Source organism: Coturnix japonica, chromosome 2 (genome assembly GCF_054131305.1).
Source record: "Coturnix japonica strain WE chromosome 2, WE-NBRP24, whole genome shotgun sequence".
NCBI classification, from domain to species: domain Eukaryota; kingdom Metazoa; phylum Chordata; class Aves; order Galliformes; family Phasianidae; genus Coturnix; species Coturnix japonica.
The window spans coordinates 120,954,405-120,973,688 of NC_140664.1; the positions used below are offsets into that span (position 1 = coordinate 120,954,405).

Consider the following 19,284-nt stretch of genomic DNA (forward strand, 5'->3'; position numbering starts at 1 on the left):
TTTAAGACAGGGTTAGCTTGTAATAAAGGAGTAAAAGGATGCCATGGGCACCCATTAGCACACATTTTATTCCAAACCACCAGTTGCCTATGACACAAAGAGACACAAACCCACTTTGTGGTCACCCTCATGCAGTTCACACTGAAAATTTGTGGTGTTTCTTCTTGACAATCCTCCCAATTCTCCTGTCATTTTTTCATTAATTTAGGCACTATGTATTTGTACACAAACACAGTGCATAGATTTGAGGAAAACTGATTTCATAGTCACTAATGTTTTCAGCACTGTAAGAGGATGTGCTAAGGCTGGTAACAGCTATCAGTTGATTGCGATCTTTTTCCCCACGAGTCACCATTTGGAACAAACAGGGTCAACAATGCATGAACTACACTGGGCCTTGGGCACATCTGTCTTACTGTCTTACTTTCAACGATACTGAGTTGAAATCCTATAAGCCCAAATATTTCCTCTTACTGTCTGGAGTCCCCATATAGAGCTGTCTGGAATGATCCAGACTGGCTGGCTGGAAAGATCTCCAGATTTTGCTGGAGAAAAGCTGAATCCAACCAGAGGGGAATAAACGATCAGCTGTTCTGCTGCCTCTAGCTGAAATCTAGGGAGGAAAAGAGCTTTGCTTCCTTTTCTGTCCCCCTAGTGAAGTGTCCAGCTGGACATCCCTTTCACTCTACTGTTTATTATTTGATTTGCAAATATACAATTTAGTAGACAAAGTCTTACAACGGATCTTGCAGTGGCACAGACTGGCAATCTAAACTTATCTGAATAAATCCATTAAAGCAGTTGTCAGGATTGAAAAACAAACCCTTCCTTGCTGTTTCCACAGTTTGTGCACTGGTTTGCTTAAGAGCCTCTGAAATCATGGAGCAACTACAAAGCCCTGGTGCTAATTAGGGTGGTGGATCTTAGCCAGCCTGAATGTTCTCCAGGGCTGTCTGCCCTTCAGATGGTCAGGATTTAACAAGTTTAAAAAAGGACTAATGTCCTCAGAGGAGAGGGCATGGGCAGTTTATGGTCTGATCTTCTTTTTTTGCAGCACTTACATTTTTCTGCTTCCAATGGCCTTATGAAATTCACTTCAGGGTCAAGAATGTTTAAAATAGCTGCATTGTCTCTATCTCCTTTCTGGGACATTTATGAGTCCTCTTCTTTAGTAGCTTTTATAGAGAGCTTACACACAGTCCCAAAATCTAAAGATATTTTCCCTTAAACAAACAACTGAGACACACTTATCACCACAAAAGCTACACAATGCAAATGGCAGAAATTTCCCAGACATCTCCCTGATAGCAGTACGCAGAGTAACCAAAAACTACTTAATGCTGTTTTTGGAAAGAGAAAAAAAATAGAAAAAAAAAAATTAGAAAAAGGGAAAAAATTCAGCACTGTTCTATGAACAGAAAGAGAGATAAAAAGGACTTCACACTGTATCTGTCATTCCCAGTTGTTGGATCTTTATCAGTGCTGCAACTTACTTAATGTAGGATATCTAGTCCAGCATGGACTCAATGCTGTGCTATGGCAGAGACAAAACAGGCAGACAACCGTGACTTATCTAGATTCTGGACTTGCAATCATTTCATAATCTGATCTTCCCAATAATGGGAAGAGTTGGCCAAGGGAGCTGCCATTGATTGAGGACTGACTCAGCACTGGTGGGCAACTGCAATGCACATTGCCTCTTGGCTGCAGGGCTTCTTCTTCCCCCCTCCTCTTTTCTTATAAAACTGTCTTTGTCTCAATCCATGAGTTTTCTAACACTTGCCCTTCCAATTCTCTTCCCCCCGATAGCCAGACTGGGGGGAAGGAGCCACAAAAGCATGAAATTACTGAGAAGGAATAATATATTTAGAAGCAAACATGCAAAGAATAAAACATGCTCATTTCTAGTAGTGACATATATGCTCTAACATAAGGACCAAATCATTATGCATTCAAGCAGAGGATTTACTGGAAGGTCCATTACATTTATGCTTTGCTTTTACTTGTTCTAGTTTTGTTCTTTCTTTGCCTTGAGGGGTCAACTCCTGTAACTACCACTGGAAAAAAAAAAAAAAGATACAAATCCATGAGATTTGAATGCACATCAAGTTAGGGCATTCATACACAGAAGTTATGAATTTGCTTTGTGTTCTGCAAAAAAGTTATTAATCATTTCTATGACAAGAAATGCATGGCTAAATTATCTGAAGCTTGGCAACTTTCCCTTCCTAAAAATAGAAGGAAGTTGTTTTTATTCATTGCCTGCTAATGCTACGCATGCAAGGTCAATGATACAAAGGTCTCTAGCTGGAGAATAAGGGTTTAACAAGGAATTTGGAATTACATAGCAAAAAACCCCCAAACCAAAAAAGGATAACAACAAGAAAAACAGCTTAACTAACTGCAGTCCTTACAAACAGAGTCTGAAGAAAAGCATATGAACACCTCTGACTGCATCTTTGCATTTGTGAGGGTTGGTTTTTTTTCAAGTTCTGAATGAAATGTATATAAATAGAGAAAGAGAGCAACAGATCTGACACACAAGATCTTCTTCAGTCCTTCACTTTCTCGTGTTTTCAAGAGGATGAGGTACCTCTGAGATACAAGTAAATGGCTGCATGGCCCAAAACCACCATGTCCAATAGATAAGGAAAAAAAGGCAATCAGTGACTCCAAAGGAATTTTCAACTTGCAATTCAACACAACGTGAGGTTTGCATGCAAAGAAAGGCTTTCAATATCTCCCCTGGTGAAAAATAATCCATTTTCTGAAATAAAACTATCATAAACAGTTAAGGAAAGAATATTCACAGATGGCTCTGAAAGGCACATTGAGTTTTGTAAGCTCATCTCTTCACCTGCACCTTCTATGTGGCTGTGCTAAAGGGCATGATGCTGACTGAACCTTCAGTCAACCAAAGGGAATAAGTAGATCAACAGAGTTCTATCCCCAGTTATTCACTCCAGCAAATTTTTTGATCCCCTGCCATTTTTAAAGACTATCTCCATCCCCTATGTGAGATGCAGCCCCAGGGAGCTGAGGAAGGATGGAACATGGAGTGTGCTTGACACTTTGTGCCTGTCAGCCCAGCAGCCCCAGGAGAAATGGCCACAGCCTGGTATGCCATTGCTCCTTGTGGGGAGACAGTGGCCAAGAACAATAGCCAGAGAAGAACTACAGAACTGGCGACAACTCACTTGTGAGAGACCCAGAAATGAAATAACAGACAGATGAGTCACCTCCCCAGCACAACCCTATCAGGGTACAGCCATGAGTGCTCATTTTATGGGCTCTGAATGGTTTGCTGACAGTGTTAAACAGCACATTATGCAGTCTGTGAGTTTAATTATGCAGTAGAAATAGTAACTGAAAAGCGATAAGAATCCTATCTGAGTAGAGGTACTATGGGAAATTTCATAAAAGACTGAGAAATCTGCATAATTGAAGATCCTGTTAAAAACTGCTGTGAGCCTATTCCGTTCTTGTTCCCTTAGTTGATTAGGGTCAGGAAGGTCCACCATCAGATTTCTCTTTCTGCTTTCTAGGATTTTAGAGATCACTAACCTCCCAAATCTCAGTAGGAAATAATAAAATTCCCCTTAAATGGCCATTACTACAGGCTTGACCATAATGAAGGACACAGTGCTAATCATTCAGTCAACATTACTCAACGGTTTTAACTGAACACTACATGCAACCATCACTCAAACCATAATCGCTATCTTCTATGATTCTCAACTGCCTTGATCCCTCTTTTTCAACCACTCTGTTAGAGCATTTGTTAAGGATAACACCAAGGCATTGGAAATGGTTGCCGAGAGAATCTGCTTCATCCCCGGAGACATTGAAGATCAGGCTGTATGGGGCTCTGAGCAATCTTATGTAGCTTTAGGAGTCTCTGTTCATTGCAGAGAAGTTGGACTAGGTGACCCCTAAAGGTCCCTTCCAACTCAAATGATTCTATGATTCTACCATTCAAAGGCTAATTCAGTGCTCCTCTTTTTGTCTGCATGAGACCCTTCATAATACAATGTTGTTATCTACTCCATCATACCACTAACAAATGCAAAACGAGGCAGTTATTACTCTATCAGATCAGTTAATTCCCCCTTACTGGATTAATTGCTTTATTCTTATTATCTATTGTGCTTAATACTGTTAATTTAATTAAATATCTCAAAGAACTTTAGAAAAGCACCTCTATTAATTCCATAGATAACGTGTTTAGTATTTAATTGCAAAATTAACATATTTTCAGGAGATTCTTGGCTTGTCATGACATTTTTGATTGATCATTCATGTGCAAACAAAATCAGCTGGTGTTTTTGCCAGACGCATCTGCAGGCAGAAGCTATGCTCATGTTCTGGCTCCCACACTCAGCAAGCAGTCCCCTCTTACCATAACAGATGAAACTTCTCATTGATTTGTTTGTCTTCCACAAATCTCCTGGCCCAAATTAATAATTTAATCACCACTAGATTACAGTTCTGTGCTGTTGCTGGCACACTGCCTATTGTTGTCAAAAAGTATGAATGCTGAAGAACCCTTGCCTCTCAGAAACTTGAGTGTTTTCTTCCCACTCTTTGAGTTAATGTACTCAGCAGATGGAGCTGCTAAATGCTTTGATTTAAATAAGATTAGACTGGATTACTGAAGTTCTTAGGAAATTTTGTGTGACTTTCACACTTGTTTCTTCCTTAAAATGCTTCTGGAGTAATATGTTTATATAAAACATGTGCTATTCTTAAGATAATAAGTGATCCCAAAATAGTAAGGCTTGAAGATGCCTTTATTCATTTCTCTGGCCAACATGGGCTTGAATAAAAAGAATGACCAAAATAAAAGGCCAGACTTGGTTTGTATAAAACTGGGATATCTTAAAGGTGAAGTTTACACACACTTACCCCAAGAGAATCTCAAAGTTAACAGGGAAGACTTTACACAAGTGCCCTTAGACAGGACAGGCAGGGAGCAGAAACAACAGTGCAGAATTTATCTGAGCAATTAAGTAATTAACCATCAACAACTTCTGAATAGTGAATTCACAAAGAGCACTGCTCGGAACCCACCCACATTTGAAGAAACCACAGTCTGCTGGAGGATATGCCACAAGAAGAAAGCAAGCATAATGAGCTGAGTAAGTTTCTCATTATAAACTATTTTCTCAGCTATAATCAGCCACCAAGTGACTGAGCATATGCTGAAATATGAGGGTGGAAACCTTACAGCTTCAAATGCCTGAGCCCTGCACAGACAGATACACCAGCTGGAAGCGCAGCGCCAGCACCTAGATAATCACAGATCCCAAGCACTCAGCGGGACCAGTTTTGAACTGATGCCCAGAAGGAAAAAGAAACAAACTTCTTTCCCATTAAACACATTTACAGGCTTATTTTGCACCTATCAAAACTGAATTATGCTATTAGAAAAAGATAGATAAAGCAATAAGTAAAGCAAACTACAATTCAAAACAAAAGCCTAAACTGAGACCTCATTCCCTTCTCCAAGCTCTGATGACACAAGTAATGCTCAGGATGGAGCAAAGAGGCTCTAAATGTCCCAGATTTAACTGGAAAAGGAGTAGAAGCTGTGGGGAAAGTTATCATTAAGCTGTTCAAACGTTCTAGCATACTGGACAGTCAAGAAGAGTGAGCTGAGGACAGGACTGCTGAATATCCTGGGCAAAGCTTGAAGAGCTGCTGCTTAACAAAACAATCCACCTACTGAATTTACATTTGGTCTCTTCACCTGGAAGTACAGCACTATGCCTCGGAGCACCACCTTATGTTTTTTATTCTCTTTCAGCTTTTTTACTAGATGCAATATGTAATCAAAGATGGAACAAGAATAAAGGAACATGAAGGGCATCTGAAAGTCTGACCAAAGATGTTAAAAGAAAGACAGGAAAGAATGGATAAATACTCTTGTTATATTAATTGACTATAAAATTTGCCTAATTCTTATATGATGACAAAGAGAGGAGCATCCATCCATTCACTGCCAACATTACCACTGTCTGATACTGGAATTCTTCAAGGTGAGGAATCACCCAATAAATTGGTATAGTCTAAGTGGACAGGGATGCCCTGGGGAATAACATGGGCCAAGGATCCTTCTGAAAAGACAGTCTGAACATAGCCACCTTGTTTCCAGGGCAGCAGGGTTTTATCAGGTGATGATAAGCTGAGCTGTGCCATGCAGCCTCAAGGCCAGACAACAGTTTCTGGCTCACTTTATTTTCTTGCACAAATATCATTATTGATTTCAGTGGAAAATACTTGAGATTATTTTTTCTCAAGTAGTAATTTTGATTTTCTTCTTGGTAGATCTTAGCAAAGCTGGAAAACCAAATCAATGATAAAATCTTTATCAGAAACAATGCTTCAAGCCAGACACAAGTTGCACTTTACACACTGCCATTAGTTGATCTTATTTAAAAATGTATGGACAAAAAGGCAGCAATAACGGCAAGACTGAACCATCCACTAGTACAGCAGGACTGGTGGGTCACTTGCCATCTCAAATGGAAGAATTATGTAAATTAAGGTTCCTTTCCAGGAATAAAAAGACATACAGCTCAGGGAGGGAATATGACAGTGATCTGTATAACACAAGTGGGGTACAGGAGAATTGCTTGCTGTCTCTACAGCACAAGAACTACTGCACATCCTAAGGAACTGTCAAGGGCAACGTTCAACTTGAATGTAATGCAGTGAAAACAATCAGAAGACACACAGCCTCCATAGCCCCTTGCCACGGGCTGCTCTAGGTGCCAGATTTGCCACTGGGTAGTCAAATTCAGAATAATAAAGTCTGTAAAGGGCTACTAAATGTGAGGATAGAACTTCAGTCTCGGACACCTTGCTCCTCCAGATGGTTAGATCTGGGTGAACATTTGGGAAATATCACAACAACTGTACAATTTCCTGGATATCTGAGCACTTGGCCACTGCTGGAGACAGGCTACAGTGCCAGACAGGTCTGCTAGACAGATCTGCACTAGTAGGTTCCTGATTAGTCTTCTCTCCTATCTGTTATGGAGCTTCCCATTTCACTCTATTTACTCTGGAGGAACTGGGGAACAAGGGGGGGGTCTTCCTCTGCCTTTCCCAGGTAAGACCAAGAGCTGGTTGTTCTCTCCTTGTGCTGGCCAGGAGCTGCAGAAAAAGGAGGGAGAAGAAACCACATATCCATTCACAGAAAAGCTGGAGAATTTGAACTGCCCTGAGTATTAGGCAGCTTTTGTAAACTCTGTTTTGTTCGTTGCTCCTGAGCAATACAGGTATTTGGATAGGGAGCAAAATACATAAATTCCTGTATTAAATGAGATGGGCTGCTCTTCTCCAGAAAGCAAATAGGTAGATCTCTGCCTGATCTGAACCTCGAGCAAAAACTGCATTTAATCTTTGTGCAAGAGAAGATAATGACTTGAATCATCCTCACTTTTCAGAAACATTTTTCCTCAGCTTGTAATTCAGTCTCTAACTGCATCATCTAGCAGAGCATCGCCCATCTCTCAGTCCCTCATTTCTTAGCAGGTATGTGCCTGCTTGATCCTGAGTTGCTTGCAAGCCTTTCTGAGCTTGTCTTCATACAACACTTTGGCCCTAACCATGGAAGAGAGAACTGCTGGGAGACTCTCACCTTAGACTGTGGCAATACAGGATTACACCAGCAGCCAGACATTACAGCTGGCTCTCATTTCCCAGTCTCCAGGGTAATGAACTTCTGAGAGTGAAGTTTTATTACTTTTTTCTTTCTATAAAATGGTTGGCTTTACAATATAGTCATTAAAAAGCTTAAATGAAAAAAAACAACGAAAAGTCTTTTTCCTAATCTTTCACAACCCTCCTTGAATCACAGCCATGGCCATTAGTTTGGGAAGCACTGAATTACAAGCTGGTTTCCTAGATCTTCCAGAGTCAGCAATTGCTCTGCCTCTCAGCTCACACCTAAAATAAAACTTCCTTCCTATTCCTTCGAAGTTCTGTCCCTTTTTTCCTCTTTGTACAAGGGCTGCCCTTCAAGACTTCCACTGGGAGGTGGAGAAATAAAACTCTTTGCCACAAGGATTACTTGCTTCATTGCCTAGCGTGTTTGTCCTGGACTTGCATTTCCCCATATGATTTCCTTTCTTTCTTTCTTTCTTTTCCCCACAGGAAAGTATACTATTCTTGTGCTAATATTGTGCCCCGGTTGTGCTGTTTTTACAGCTCTATTTTGGTGCTTCACATCTGTGATTTAAGGAAGAGGTGGTCAACTAACAGTAAGGTTTTTTAATTATGTCTTTGTTTTCTGAGAGATTCTCGCCAGTGCTTTGGACTGCCCATCCCCATACTCACTTGAGGGACAGAGGGAGAAGCCAGTTACAATCAACAGAGAATTTTTTTCTAAAACAAATAATATATGTAACAAACCCAAGCCATCTAACACATAGTAAGCCAATACCACAATGTGAAATAGTAAGATGCATAGCTGAGCCTATGATGGCAAGAAGGAAAGATCCACTAAATCTCACAACCGAAACAAGTTTACCAGTTCCTTAGTGTAAACTTAAAAAGACTGAGGCCCATCACCCAAGATTTTCATTAATTAGCTTAAAAGATGCTCCACAAAATGTGATTTTAGCACTAGATAGACTTCTTGGTTCCGTATGTGACCTGAAAGAATCTTTCCTTTCCTTCTCTCTATCTTCCCAATCTTAGAAATGTCAGGAATGCAATATCCTGTTTTCTTTGGTTTTGCTGGGGGGCCTTGTGTGTGGCTTTAGAAAATGTTTAAATGCTGAAACTTTAATAAAGAGCTCTTTGTCCAAAAGAACCTCGTTAGTCATGGACAATGAAAGCCTATTAATAGCACCATCAACAACATATAAACAAAAAGTCAGAACAACGTTTAAAAGCCCTTCTTCCAAAAGCTTAAAGGTCCCCTCTCCTCAGTCCTGTGATAGCCTCACTTTATTACTTTGCAGTCAGCTTTTCTGTTTGGTAAGAATGTAATTGCTATTGTAGACACCCCTTTTCAGCAATTTTCTTCTCTCTCTTGAAAAAAAAAAAAACAAAAAAAAAACTCTTTCAAGTTTTTTTACAATCATCACAAAAAGGCAAAAGGCTGTTCCCTTTCTTTGAAAATAACAATTTCCCCTTCATAAACAGCACAACTTTTAAGAACATTAGCCTTGACACAACCCAAACTAACAAAAGTGATTTCACAGTGAGTTGGGCAATAAAGAAATAGCATTCTACTGTGGATGTGGACATTTCACAACAACAAAGTATTTTATTGCACTCTTGCTAGGCTTCTGAATTTTAATGTAATGAAACAGAACAGATTTGCTTCCAGAAGAGAGAGGGAGAATAAATACAAACACATGTAAATTATCTTCAACATCCACTCTACTCATGGTGCTAGGAACAGTGTGTTTTTTAGAAAAATAACACCTCCCCCCTAGCAAAACTCAAGTGATGTTATCAAATTGACAAATGTGAATGCATGTCAGGTAAGCTAATAAAGAAGAATTAAAGATAACATAAAAAGGAAGAGTCAGTATAGCAAAATGAAAACAAACAAACAAGCACAGAAATGCCCAAATGAAATATCTGCATTTAAACAATGCCATTATGTTCTGTTTTTTTGTAATTAGATCAAAGCCATTAAGAACCTATGTACAGCCCAGCATCTTTTCAGACCACAAAAAACAACCCAGTAACACAACCAAGTCAACCCCTTTTCTACAACACGTGTTTTGAATTAAGAAAGAATGCCAGGATGGAGGACACATCACAAGTTCAATAAGCTGAGAGCATTCAGTTTTTGAAAGTGGGGGAAAGGGTTAAGCTTTTTAATGTAAACTTCACATGTTTTATGTTCATGTAACTATTTGAGTCCTTTTTTGACTTTCTGATCATGTCTTTTGACAGGAAAAGGAGTATTTGTTTTGTCTGATTTCAACTCTCTGGAAAGCAAACTAGAACTGTCCAAAAATACATCTATCCTTAAATCTGACCTCTGCCTTCCAAAAGGAGCAGTTTAGGTATGATGCATTTTCCAGAGAATAGAAGTATGAAATTCCCTTTCTCATGGAAAAATCTTACCTGGGTAATCATTCTTGTCTACATCTGAGTCTCCTCTTAAAGTAAAGCCAAATCCCGAAGGCATGGACTGTGAGGCCCAGGCTCCGTTGAGAACTTGGGAAGGGTCAGTTTTTAACCCATTACTGTATCCATTGTAAATGAGCACTTTACCTCTTCTGTCTTCACCTGCAAATGGTGCACCAATGGCAATGTCTGTAGTGCAATAAAAGAATATGCTTAATTAAAATAAGCAAGAATTAAGTCCCCAAAAGGAAAACAAGCATAAAACTACTGACAGCGGTAATGCAACAAAACCCTATAAGTTGTATCTCCAGTTGTGAAGTAGAAGACCTTGACTCTAGATTCTTCCTAGAATTCTTCATACAGTGAGAGAGAAAAAGAGAATCATGCCCTCCTTTCCCTATCAAGCCAAGGAGACCAATCTTCCCTGCTCAGGTATTTAAGGTAAAAGGTTTAAGGTATTTGCTATTGCTCACAAGTAGAAAACGGGAAATCTTCCCAGCTGAATCCCATGGTGGGGCTCCAGGACAACCCAGGGAGGGTAATCTCTCTCACTGGCCACAACCCAGCAACTTCTTCCCACAGGATGGTATTCCAGCTTTGTGCACCCTGAATCTCAGTAAAATCTGATGGCTCTTGAGACGACATATCCCTTGCACAAGAGTCACAAATTGTCCACACTGTTCTAGAGCCTACTGCTGTGAAAAAGAGTCTTCAAGTTAAGGAGGAGCTGAGTTCATGTTTGTTAGTTTTCTCCTGAGTGGCCAAACTATCTTTATGACTACTGTTCAAAATAACTCCTCCAGTAAAAGCTTCCTGGGGTTTTAGATGCAGAGGTACCTGAATTGCAGATCCCTAACAACCTGGAAACAGGAAGAAAGGAAATCTGTGTAAAATGACAGAGTTACTGACCATGTGTAGAAGACGAACTCTAGCTGCTCAGGACATCCAAGCTATCTCACACAATTAAGCAAGATGGTTTAACTTGGACTGTTTTCCTGAACTTAGTCTCCCATTTTACTTCATGAATATTTTCTTTTCAGTTTGAGTGGTATTGGCATTTGAAAAAAAACCCACTGAGAAGCTATTTCCTTCAAAGCCTAATTACCAGTGGAAGTCTGATTCCAAAATAGTATGTGTGTATTTGTCCAATTCTTTTATTGCGGCTAAACTGCCCCAATTACTGAGCCTCTTTCAATCCATCCAAACACATGAGGAAAGAAAGAGAAATTTGCTTTTAAACAAATGCAAAATCTTAACTATTTAAATCTAATTATAAAACAACAGATAATATTTTGATTCAAACATGTTCATATTCAGAAAAAGATAGCAGTGTAGTTAATGCTGTTCTATAGACGAGCTTTCAACTGCTTGGCCCTCTACCAGTTTTTTAGGGTTAGTGTGAATTCTCTTGACTTTGAAGTTGCAAGTTAAAGTCTTCCTCAGGCAGTGCACAGCACTTCATAATCACTGCTTAGCCATTTCTAATGTCAGTGATATACAGTGTTCTGGTTTAATCCAGCAGGCAGCTAAACCACACGCTACATTTTGCTCACTCTCCTCACCAGTGGGGTGGGTAAGAAATTGAGATGAAATGAACAAAAAAAGGACATAATCATAATAAAATCCCAAAAACACGTTACCACTTTATATAAAATTACCATTATATCCATCTTGATTGAGATCTCCAAGGTGAGTAATTGCACTGCCAAATCTACCGAACACTTCAGTGCCTGTCAGAATTTGTGGATCTCGGAAGAGGAAAGCACTTTCCTGCAGGTAGAGATAGACTTGCCCAACTTCTTTAGGCTTGCTCTCAAATTCTCGTTCCATAAACAGAGGGGCCCCAACTAAGATATCATCTAAACTGGAACAGTCAAACAAAAATCAGTGTCACTGAGAGACTGAGCATATTCAATAAAGTTCATGCACTTATAAACACGAAACAGAGAATTACAGAGTCATAGTCTGGCTGAGGTAGGAAGACATTTCTGGTGTCCTAGTACAAGCATTTGGTCAAGGTATGGTCAGCAGATGAGGTTACAAAGGTTATGCCTACTCCAGTTTTCAATCTCTAAGTACGGAGATTCTATAACCTATCTGGGCAACCCCACAGCAAAAACATTTCCTCTTAGTTTTAAATAGAATTTATTGCACTTTAATTCATGCCCACAAGACACTGAAGTGCTATATTTTACAATTAATGATCCAGAAGTCAGAAATTCAACTCAGAGGTCACCTGTATTAGGAGAACAAGTTCTGTAGATCTACCTTGCTAACTGGACTAGTGAGAGCCAAACTTCAGTATAAAATCCTGATTTCTTTTAAAGCTATACATCAGTAAGTGAACAAAAGAAAAAAGAATCTATTTAATTTTTTTACCAGATTTTTGAAGTTACATACATGAAACAGGTTGAACATCAATTCATAGAGAATTCCTCATCACTAATTCAAATGTATGCTGGGAGACAAAGCTAAAGCTTCATTTCTGAAAGTTCTTCTGTTGAGTATTAGGTACATAAGTAGCTGCAGAGCTCATGTAATTTGCTGTATCAAGTATTAAAGAGAAAAGACAGAACTGCAGATAATGATTGGAAAGACCACTGGGATCACCTAGCCCAATTGTTAACCCAACCCCACCATGCCAACTATGTCCATAAAGTCAGAGAAATATGAAACTCAGAGGGAAAGGTTCTTTTATCTGTTTTGCTGCTCCAAGAAGTATATAAGTTGCTCAAGCCCATGTATGCTAAAGGGAAAATTCCCATTATATTCAGTGACATTGGTCATCCATATCAAGGAACTCCATTGTTGCAAAGAACTTGTACCACTTGCTCCCAGAATTTTAAATTTAGAAAATACATTCTCTTGCTCTAACATGAAATTTTGTTCTAACTTTGTAAGCTCATGGAAAACTTCATATTCTTAATTAATCACATTCTCAATAGTGATGTTTTCAGAGACATAAATAAACCAATTATTGAAAAATGCTCTACATAATTTTTCCTAAGACTGACAGAAGAAGCAAACATGTTTGTTTCATGAGTAGCTCAGCTACTTCTTAACAATAGAGATATACTGTGGTTCTAAGATGAATACCATAACATTTAGTAGTGAACATGCCATTTATACGCCTTTTAATCTTGTTGTAGAACTCACATATTCCAGAAATTTTGACAAAGTATTTCTCAAAATATTATTTTTCTATAAAGCTTTATGGGAGATTTCCGTAAAGGAAACTGTAAGTCAAAATGTTAGGTCACTTTCGTACAGTTCTTCTTTATAGGTCAAATATTACCCCACGGTAAGGATAACTAAAGAAAAAAAGGAAGCAGATGCTGACTTCACATCAGAGGTGGGGTTTTCCTGACAGATTAAACATCAAAAGCCCTTGACTAATGGAAGATGTTAGAGGCTGGGACAGAATGTCAGCTAAAGCTGTTGCCACAAAACAACAGCAACAACAGAAACATAACATCAATGTTCTTTTTTGACAAGTTATTTTAGATCATGAATGCTTTTTTTTTTTCCCCACAAGTTATTTTACGTTCACCATGTACCAAAAGCACCGTACAGTAGTACTGTAATCTGTTATTTTACAGCATCACAGTCTAGATGTTTCCATTGAGATTGAGACCCCATGGTGTTGCGCACTGTATAAACCATGAGGTAAAAGATGAGCCTGGCTCCAATGAGAACTGTAAGGATAAAGTAAGATTTTTAGAAGTGATAGGGAACCAAAAGATTCTGAGCCAATAAGCTCCCACTACATCAGTGCAAAATATGTAGACACTGTTGAAACTCTGGGCCACGCAGCAATATCTAGAGTGCATTAAGTGGAGAGAGAGGCAGACTATCTACTACCCAGTATGGACAAAAATTCCCTAAACAGAAGCCTAACCATAAATACAAGATTCATCTGCTGAGATGGAATGCAAACAGACTAGAGCTCAAGTCCATATGTACAGATTTTAGCATCTCAGATCAAAGTGCATGGCCCTGGGTTATTTTTCTAGGAAAATTTCTACTTTTTTAGAAGAAATGAAAATGATTGTAAAAAATACACAAATAATACAGGGGGCTGGACCAGAGCTCAGCAGCTGAGATTGGCTAAATTACTAGAGGGAAGGATGGGAAGTAGGCACACATACAACGACCTATCTCTGAACTGCTTTTGACAGCAGAACAACCAGAGCACTCAGTTTGCCTTTGCTCCAGCTCTTGACATGTCCCATCCATACCAAAGCCTTACATCTCTCACCCTCTTGCTTTCTCTCTTCTTTCTCAAAGTCCAAGCTCAGCAGGGCAAGACAAGCTGCTTTGGCAACTCCTTTGCAAGACTGAAAGTATGAATTTTCTCTCCAACAATTTTATATTACTGCCCACAAACAGTAATATTAAATCATAAAGTGCAGTTCAGAGTGCAAAGTATTTTAAACCCCATCTTTAGATCCATTTCATCACCACACTATGATGTTGCCGCTAACATCAACTGGTATATTTATCTTCATTCCAGCACAGAACGGTAACTAGCCAGTATTGCTTCCCTTCTGATAAAAGAACAAACAAATAAAAAAGCCAAACCCACCAACCAGCACACAAAAAACACTTTAAAAAGCACAAGCTGACTACCTGCTGGGACTGTATGCGGTTTCTTTGTATTCTTTGTATCCTGCTGTGTAACAAAGAGCAGGAGTAGGGGAATTGTCAAGAGGTCAAAGCATAACTACGGAAAGCTTTGATATAGGCCAAATAAAAGACCATTAAACAACTTATTCCACATTTTATTTGACTGTTTTGGTCCAAACTGAGAGTGTTTTTTTCCTCTTTACCAGGAATGCAGTCTGCAAGCAGATGGCACAGCTTGATTTGCTAAGCTTCATTGTAAATTTCTCATTATTAGTGGGTAACTAAAGGGTATTTCAAACAATACCCTCAATTTCCTTGTTCTGCTTACAGTCCTACTGCAGTGCAGATATAAATGCAGGAGCCATCCTGGAACACTTGCAGAACTGCTAGAGGAGAAGGTCGATGCCACTATTTTCCTAGGATGAGTCTAATCTTAGAGCCATGTCTTCAGCCTCATTACAACAAAACATCATCCTCATTCATCTTTTCAACATATGACTTGATCAGGCTCCTGCTACTGGTAAAGCCGTCACTATCTCCTTTGTTCTTTTATGCACACATACACAGTTTGGAGTGGCCATTTCCCATTTGCTTTTTGATTTCCCTTCCAGTTTTACTCTCCCCTTTAGATAAAAATTTCTCTTGAATATATGTGCAAATTGCCAACAATGGACTACATATAATCAGACATGTAGAGCTTTGTTTTCTGTGCAGTGTTTGGATTTCAGAGGGAGTCATTTGTTTTTTGGTTGTTTGTTTTTAAAGACATGGACTGGGAAACCACACAGGCCTCAACAGCAATTTGATTGTATAATTCTAGGCCTGCAAATTGCCCACAGTGTAAATGCATGAAGATAGACCTATGCAAACAGAAGCAGAAAAGTCAAGAGAAGCATCTGAGGTATGAAGCATCTGAAAACCTGTGTTTATTGACAAATATCAGGCAGAGCTTCTGTGGATGTTCAGTGAAGCCAAATATATTTGGTAACCTACCCATCATTGTTAACATCAGATACTGCAACAGTGTACCCAAAATAAGACGCCATCTGGAAATAAAAAACAACAGATAGGCTTCATATCATTTTTAAAAAGTTTCATGGATAAACCTCTTTTGTTTCAATGGTTATTAGTTCTAAAAGATAATTCTTTCACACAGTTTATGAAATCTATGAAATTATATCCTCTTGGTATATAATATTTCATCAAATAGTTGTTTGGCATTACCTGTTCACCAGTGAAATTCTGGATAAAGGTCAAGTCTGAAGAATTAATGATTGAGACCTATTAACAGAAAGACAGGAAAAGTTTCAAGCGCAAAGAGATACGATACAGCATAACATCACAAAACTAGAGAATGTGTCTGTGACTGGGATCTTTCTGCTACTCAAGCAAGTTATACCTGAAACATTTTCTTCCCCCTAGCAGAAAATAGCTGTGTATCCACACACCCCCCTTCACTTCCTTTCTAACTGTATAACACCACCCTCTGCATTTGGAATCAAGTTTATACACTTAGAAAGAACACATATGAAATGTCCCATTCTGTGGGATAGCTTAGGCCAAGGTCTGATAGCACTCAGTGGGAACTGGGATACTACTCATACTTGAAAAGTGCCAGTAACTGGGTACTGAAAACAGACTTCAGAGCAGAGTAATAGCTCAACATTTAAATCCCATGCCAGGAAAGCATTTCAACCTAGGCAGGTAGCCTGGGAGTGAAAGCCAGCAGCATTTTTCTCTGATTAGAAAGTTCAGGCTCTAAGAGACAGAAAACAATGTAGCCCTGAAGCTTCCAAGTAGTCTAATGTCACTTTCACCATAAAAAGGATAAAACGTGGGTCCAGTACATACGTAACCAAAATTCTGTGCACCCCTTGGGACTCCAGCAACCAGCTCTGAAATACAAATGATCAGCAATGAACTGGTTAGGCTGTCTGAGCAGCATGCAACACACATTCCAGACCACTTAAATCTTGCCTTGTACGTAACGTTCAGGATTGTGGTTTGTTGTCTGTATCAGAAACACCTGCACATCACTTCAAGACCTTCATTCATGAGATTTTAACATTCATTCAGTGCATCTAGTTGCTTGAAATATTACAGTGAACTGTTGAATACACTCATCCATGCCTAGCCAGAGGTCTTTTTCTCCTGGGTGCTATTTAGCACAGTACAGCACAACAAAACTGTTCCTACACTTCAGCTTGCAACCTGACAGCTGTGGACTGAAGAAACCAAAATTAGCTGTGGCATCACACACCATCATACAAAAGCTAAACACAATTGTCATTACAAATTTTTCTTTTCCTTCTGGCTGCTTAATGTTTTCTCACATCTGTTATTGGGCTGGATGCCATGAGAGTATTTGATAAGTTCTGCACATGATAGCTATCTGAAGGCATTATAAGCAAGTTTTGGTGAGTGGCATTGACAGAATTCATTGAACTGGAACATGAAACGTTGGACCAAGCTGCCCTCTGGGATGTGATCCTGCACAGAGGCCAAAGCTTAAACAACTAGTAGGGGGAAAAAAAAGCAAAACAAAGAGCAAAGCCATAAACAGCAGTTTTACTGACAAAACCTTCCCTCATTAGAATATCCATATCCACAACAGAAGAGCAGGAGTTTCATATACAAGAGCATCTCAGACATCTGCCTCAACTGACCTACCATTCACCAGTTCCTCTATGAGTTGATATACTCCCTTGTGGTTGTATGCATTTGGTCAAAGGGAGATGGAAACAGTAATAAAGGATCAATGGGTCAGACAATGCTGTAATTCTTTGTGCCAATAACTACCGCACAGTGTACCACTGGGCTCAAAATAATGTCTATTTTTGTCCATCCCAAAGTGGCACAGGACAAAAAACTTTAAAGAAAATAAGCAGCAGCAGTACTGGAGAGCTGGCTTCATTTTTGGAAATGTACTCAGCCTGTACTGACTTTGTGAGTTTGGACCAAGGAGCTGCTCATCCCCTCTAGAAAGCTACTCTTTAGGTAATGCTTTACGACTGATCACCAGCCTTACAAGAGATGCATAGCTCTGAATATAAGAAACACCAAGGATCACAAGTTTTTTTTACTATATGTTTCAAAATATTGTATAATTTCTGAAAACAGCTAAACCTCTACTTCAACACAGTCTATGAAACAGCTGCAAAGGGAGCTGTTTTCCCCCTATACCGGATTCAACATCAATGACGCTTTTAAGCACTGCTATTAACTCTGTGGTATGTCTGTTTCCTCTTAACTGACAGCTGCTAACTGCAAATTTTGACTGGTTTTGTGCTGTGTCAAACCTAGTTGCCTCCAGAACATTTAGAAAGTCTCAGGTGTGATTCTTCTTCAGACACTTATCCATGTCCAATCAGCTCTTCCTTATTCAAGGGATCAACTGAATACCAATCTTCCTGTATAACTTTCTCTCCCTCTAAACCCAGATTAGAATAACAAGAATTCAGTTCCTTCATTTCCCGTTGTGAAATACAAGGCTCGGGAGAAGACTGTGCAGGAAAATATTCTGTATGAAAAGGGTCAGCTAATGAGCTGTCCCAGGCACCCCATCCATATAACACATGAACTGGAACCTGGGAAACATTTACAGAGCCAAGAGCTGCTCTCACCAAGAGCAAGAGTGCTGGTATAGTCAGCCCAGGAGCTGCTGAATGTTTTCTCCTCTGCTTATCTGTAAAGTTATGTGGCAGCCATAAGTGTGCTTTCAACACACACAGATGTTTTCAAACCTGCATCTGGTCACCCAGGTGCTGAGGTCCAGCAGCTTCTGTGCAGACCGAGTATGGAACTAAAAAACGTACAGGACTGCACTGTTAGTACCACTCACAGCCACTCATCACCAAACTGGTGAAATCCAATGAGCTCTGTGACAACACTGTCACAGCTCTGTAGAACAGATGCATATGCAGAAGGACACCCTAACAATAGATTCAGATTTTCAGGTTACTTAAATTCTGTTTTGCCATCACACACCTTCTAAAGGAATATTTGCCTCTGGGAACATTAGGTACAGATAACAACTTAAGCCACACTAGAGTTTCAGATGTATAAAAGGTAAGACAACCATATCGTTTCCTTTCAAGTACATGGCTTCTTACCTTCTTCAGAATCTCCAGTAAATTCCCCTGCAGCTACTGAGTATCCTGTTCAAAAAATAAATTACAAGCAAAAAAAACTTAATAAACCATTTATATCCAAAAATATGTCACAACTAACAGATTTTTCTTCTCATCTGCTCATCAGAATGTACATTTTCTAAGATTAGTTTCCCAAAACCATGTGGAAAGAAGTGGGAAACTATCATGTTATCATGACTCAGTTAACTGTAGTTCTTGAGGAATAGAAGATCCAGCCCCCTTGACCCCAGATGAGCTGTTAAAGTGTTAATAGTTTACCTGAAAAACAGGAGGTAACTATAGTTTGCACTAAGGGCAATTGACACAATTTAGGTCTTCCTACCACAATTTGTGTAGGAAGAAGGAGCCTATACTGTCTAGTATTAGTAATTTGGCACAGATTTGGCAGGCAAATATACTCACATTTCAC

The 19,284-nt window shown here is 39.3% G+C and overlaps 1 protein-coding gene across 1 annotated transcript in view; it reads right to left on the minus strand.

The window, feature by feature from the left end:
• Window positions 1-19,284, minus strand: part of ITGA8 (integrin subunit alpha 8) — an 84,519-nt gene that overhangs the window by 51,062 nt on the left and 14,173 nt on the right. Inside the window, exons 8-13 of the mRNA XM_015853426.3 lie at window positions 18,837-18,881; window positions 16,576-16,619; window positions 15,949-16,005; window positions 15,718-15,770; window positions 11,757-11,962; window positions 10,096-10,287 (exon numbers count right to left, since the gene is read on the minus strand). Coding sequence (XP_015708912.2) covers window positions 10,096-10,287; window positions 11,757-11,962; window positions 15,718-15,770; window positions 15,949-16,005; window positions 16,576-16,619; window positions 18,837-18,881 — 597 coding nt within the window. The remainder of the gene's footprint in view (window positions 1-10,095; window positions 10,288-11,756; window positions 11,963-15,717; window positions 15,771-15,948; window positions 16,006-16,575; window positions 16,620-18,836; window positions 18,882-19,284) is intronic.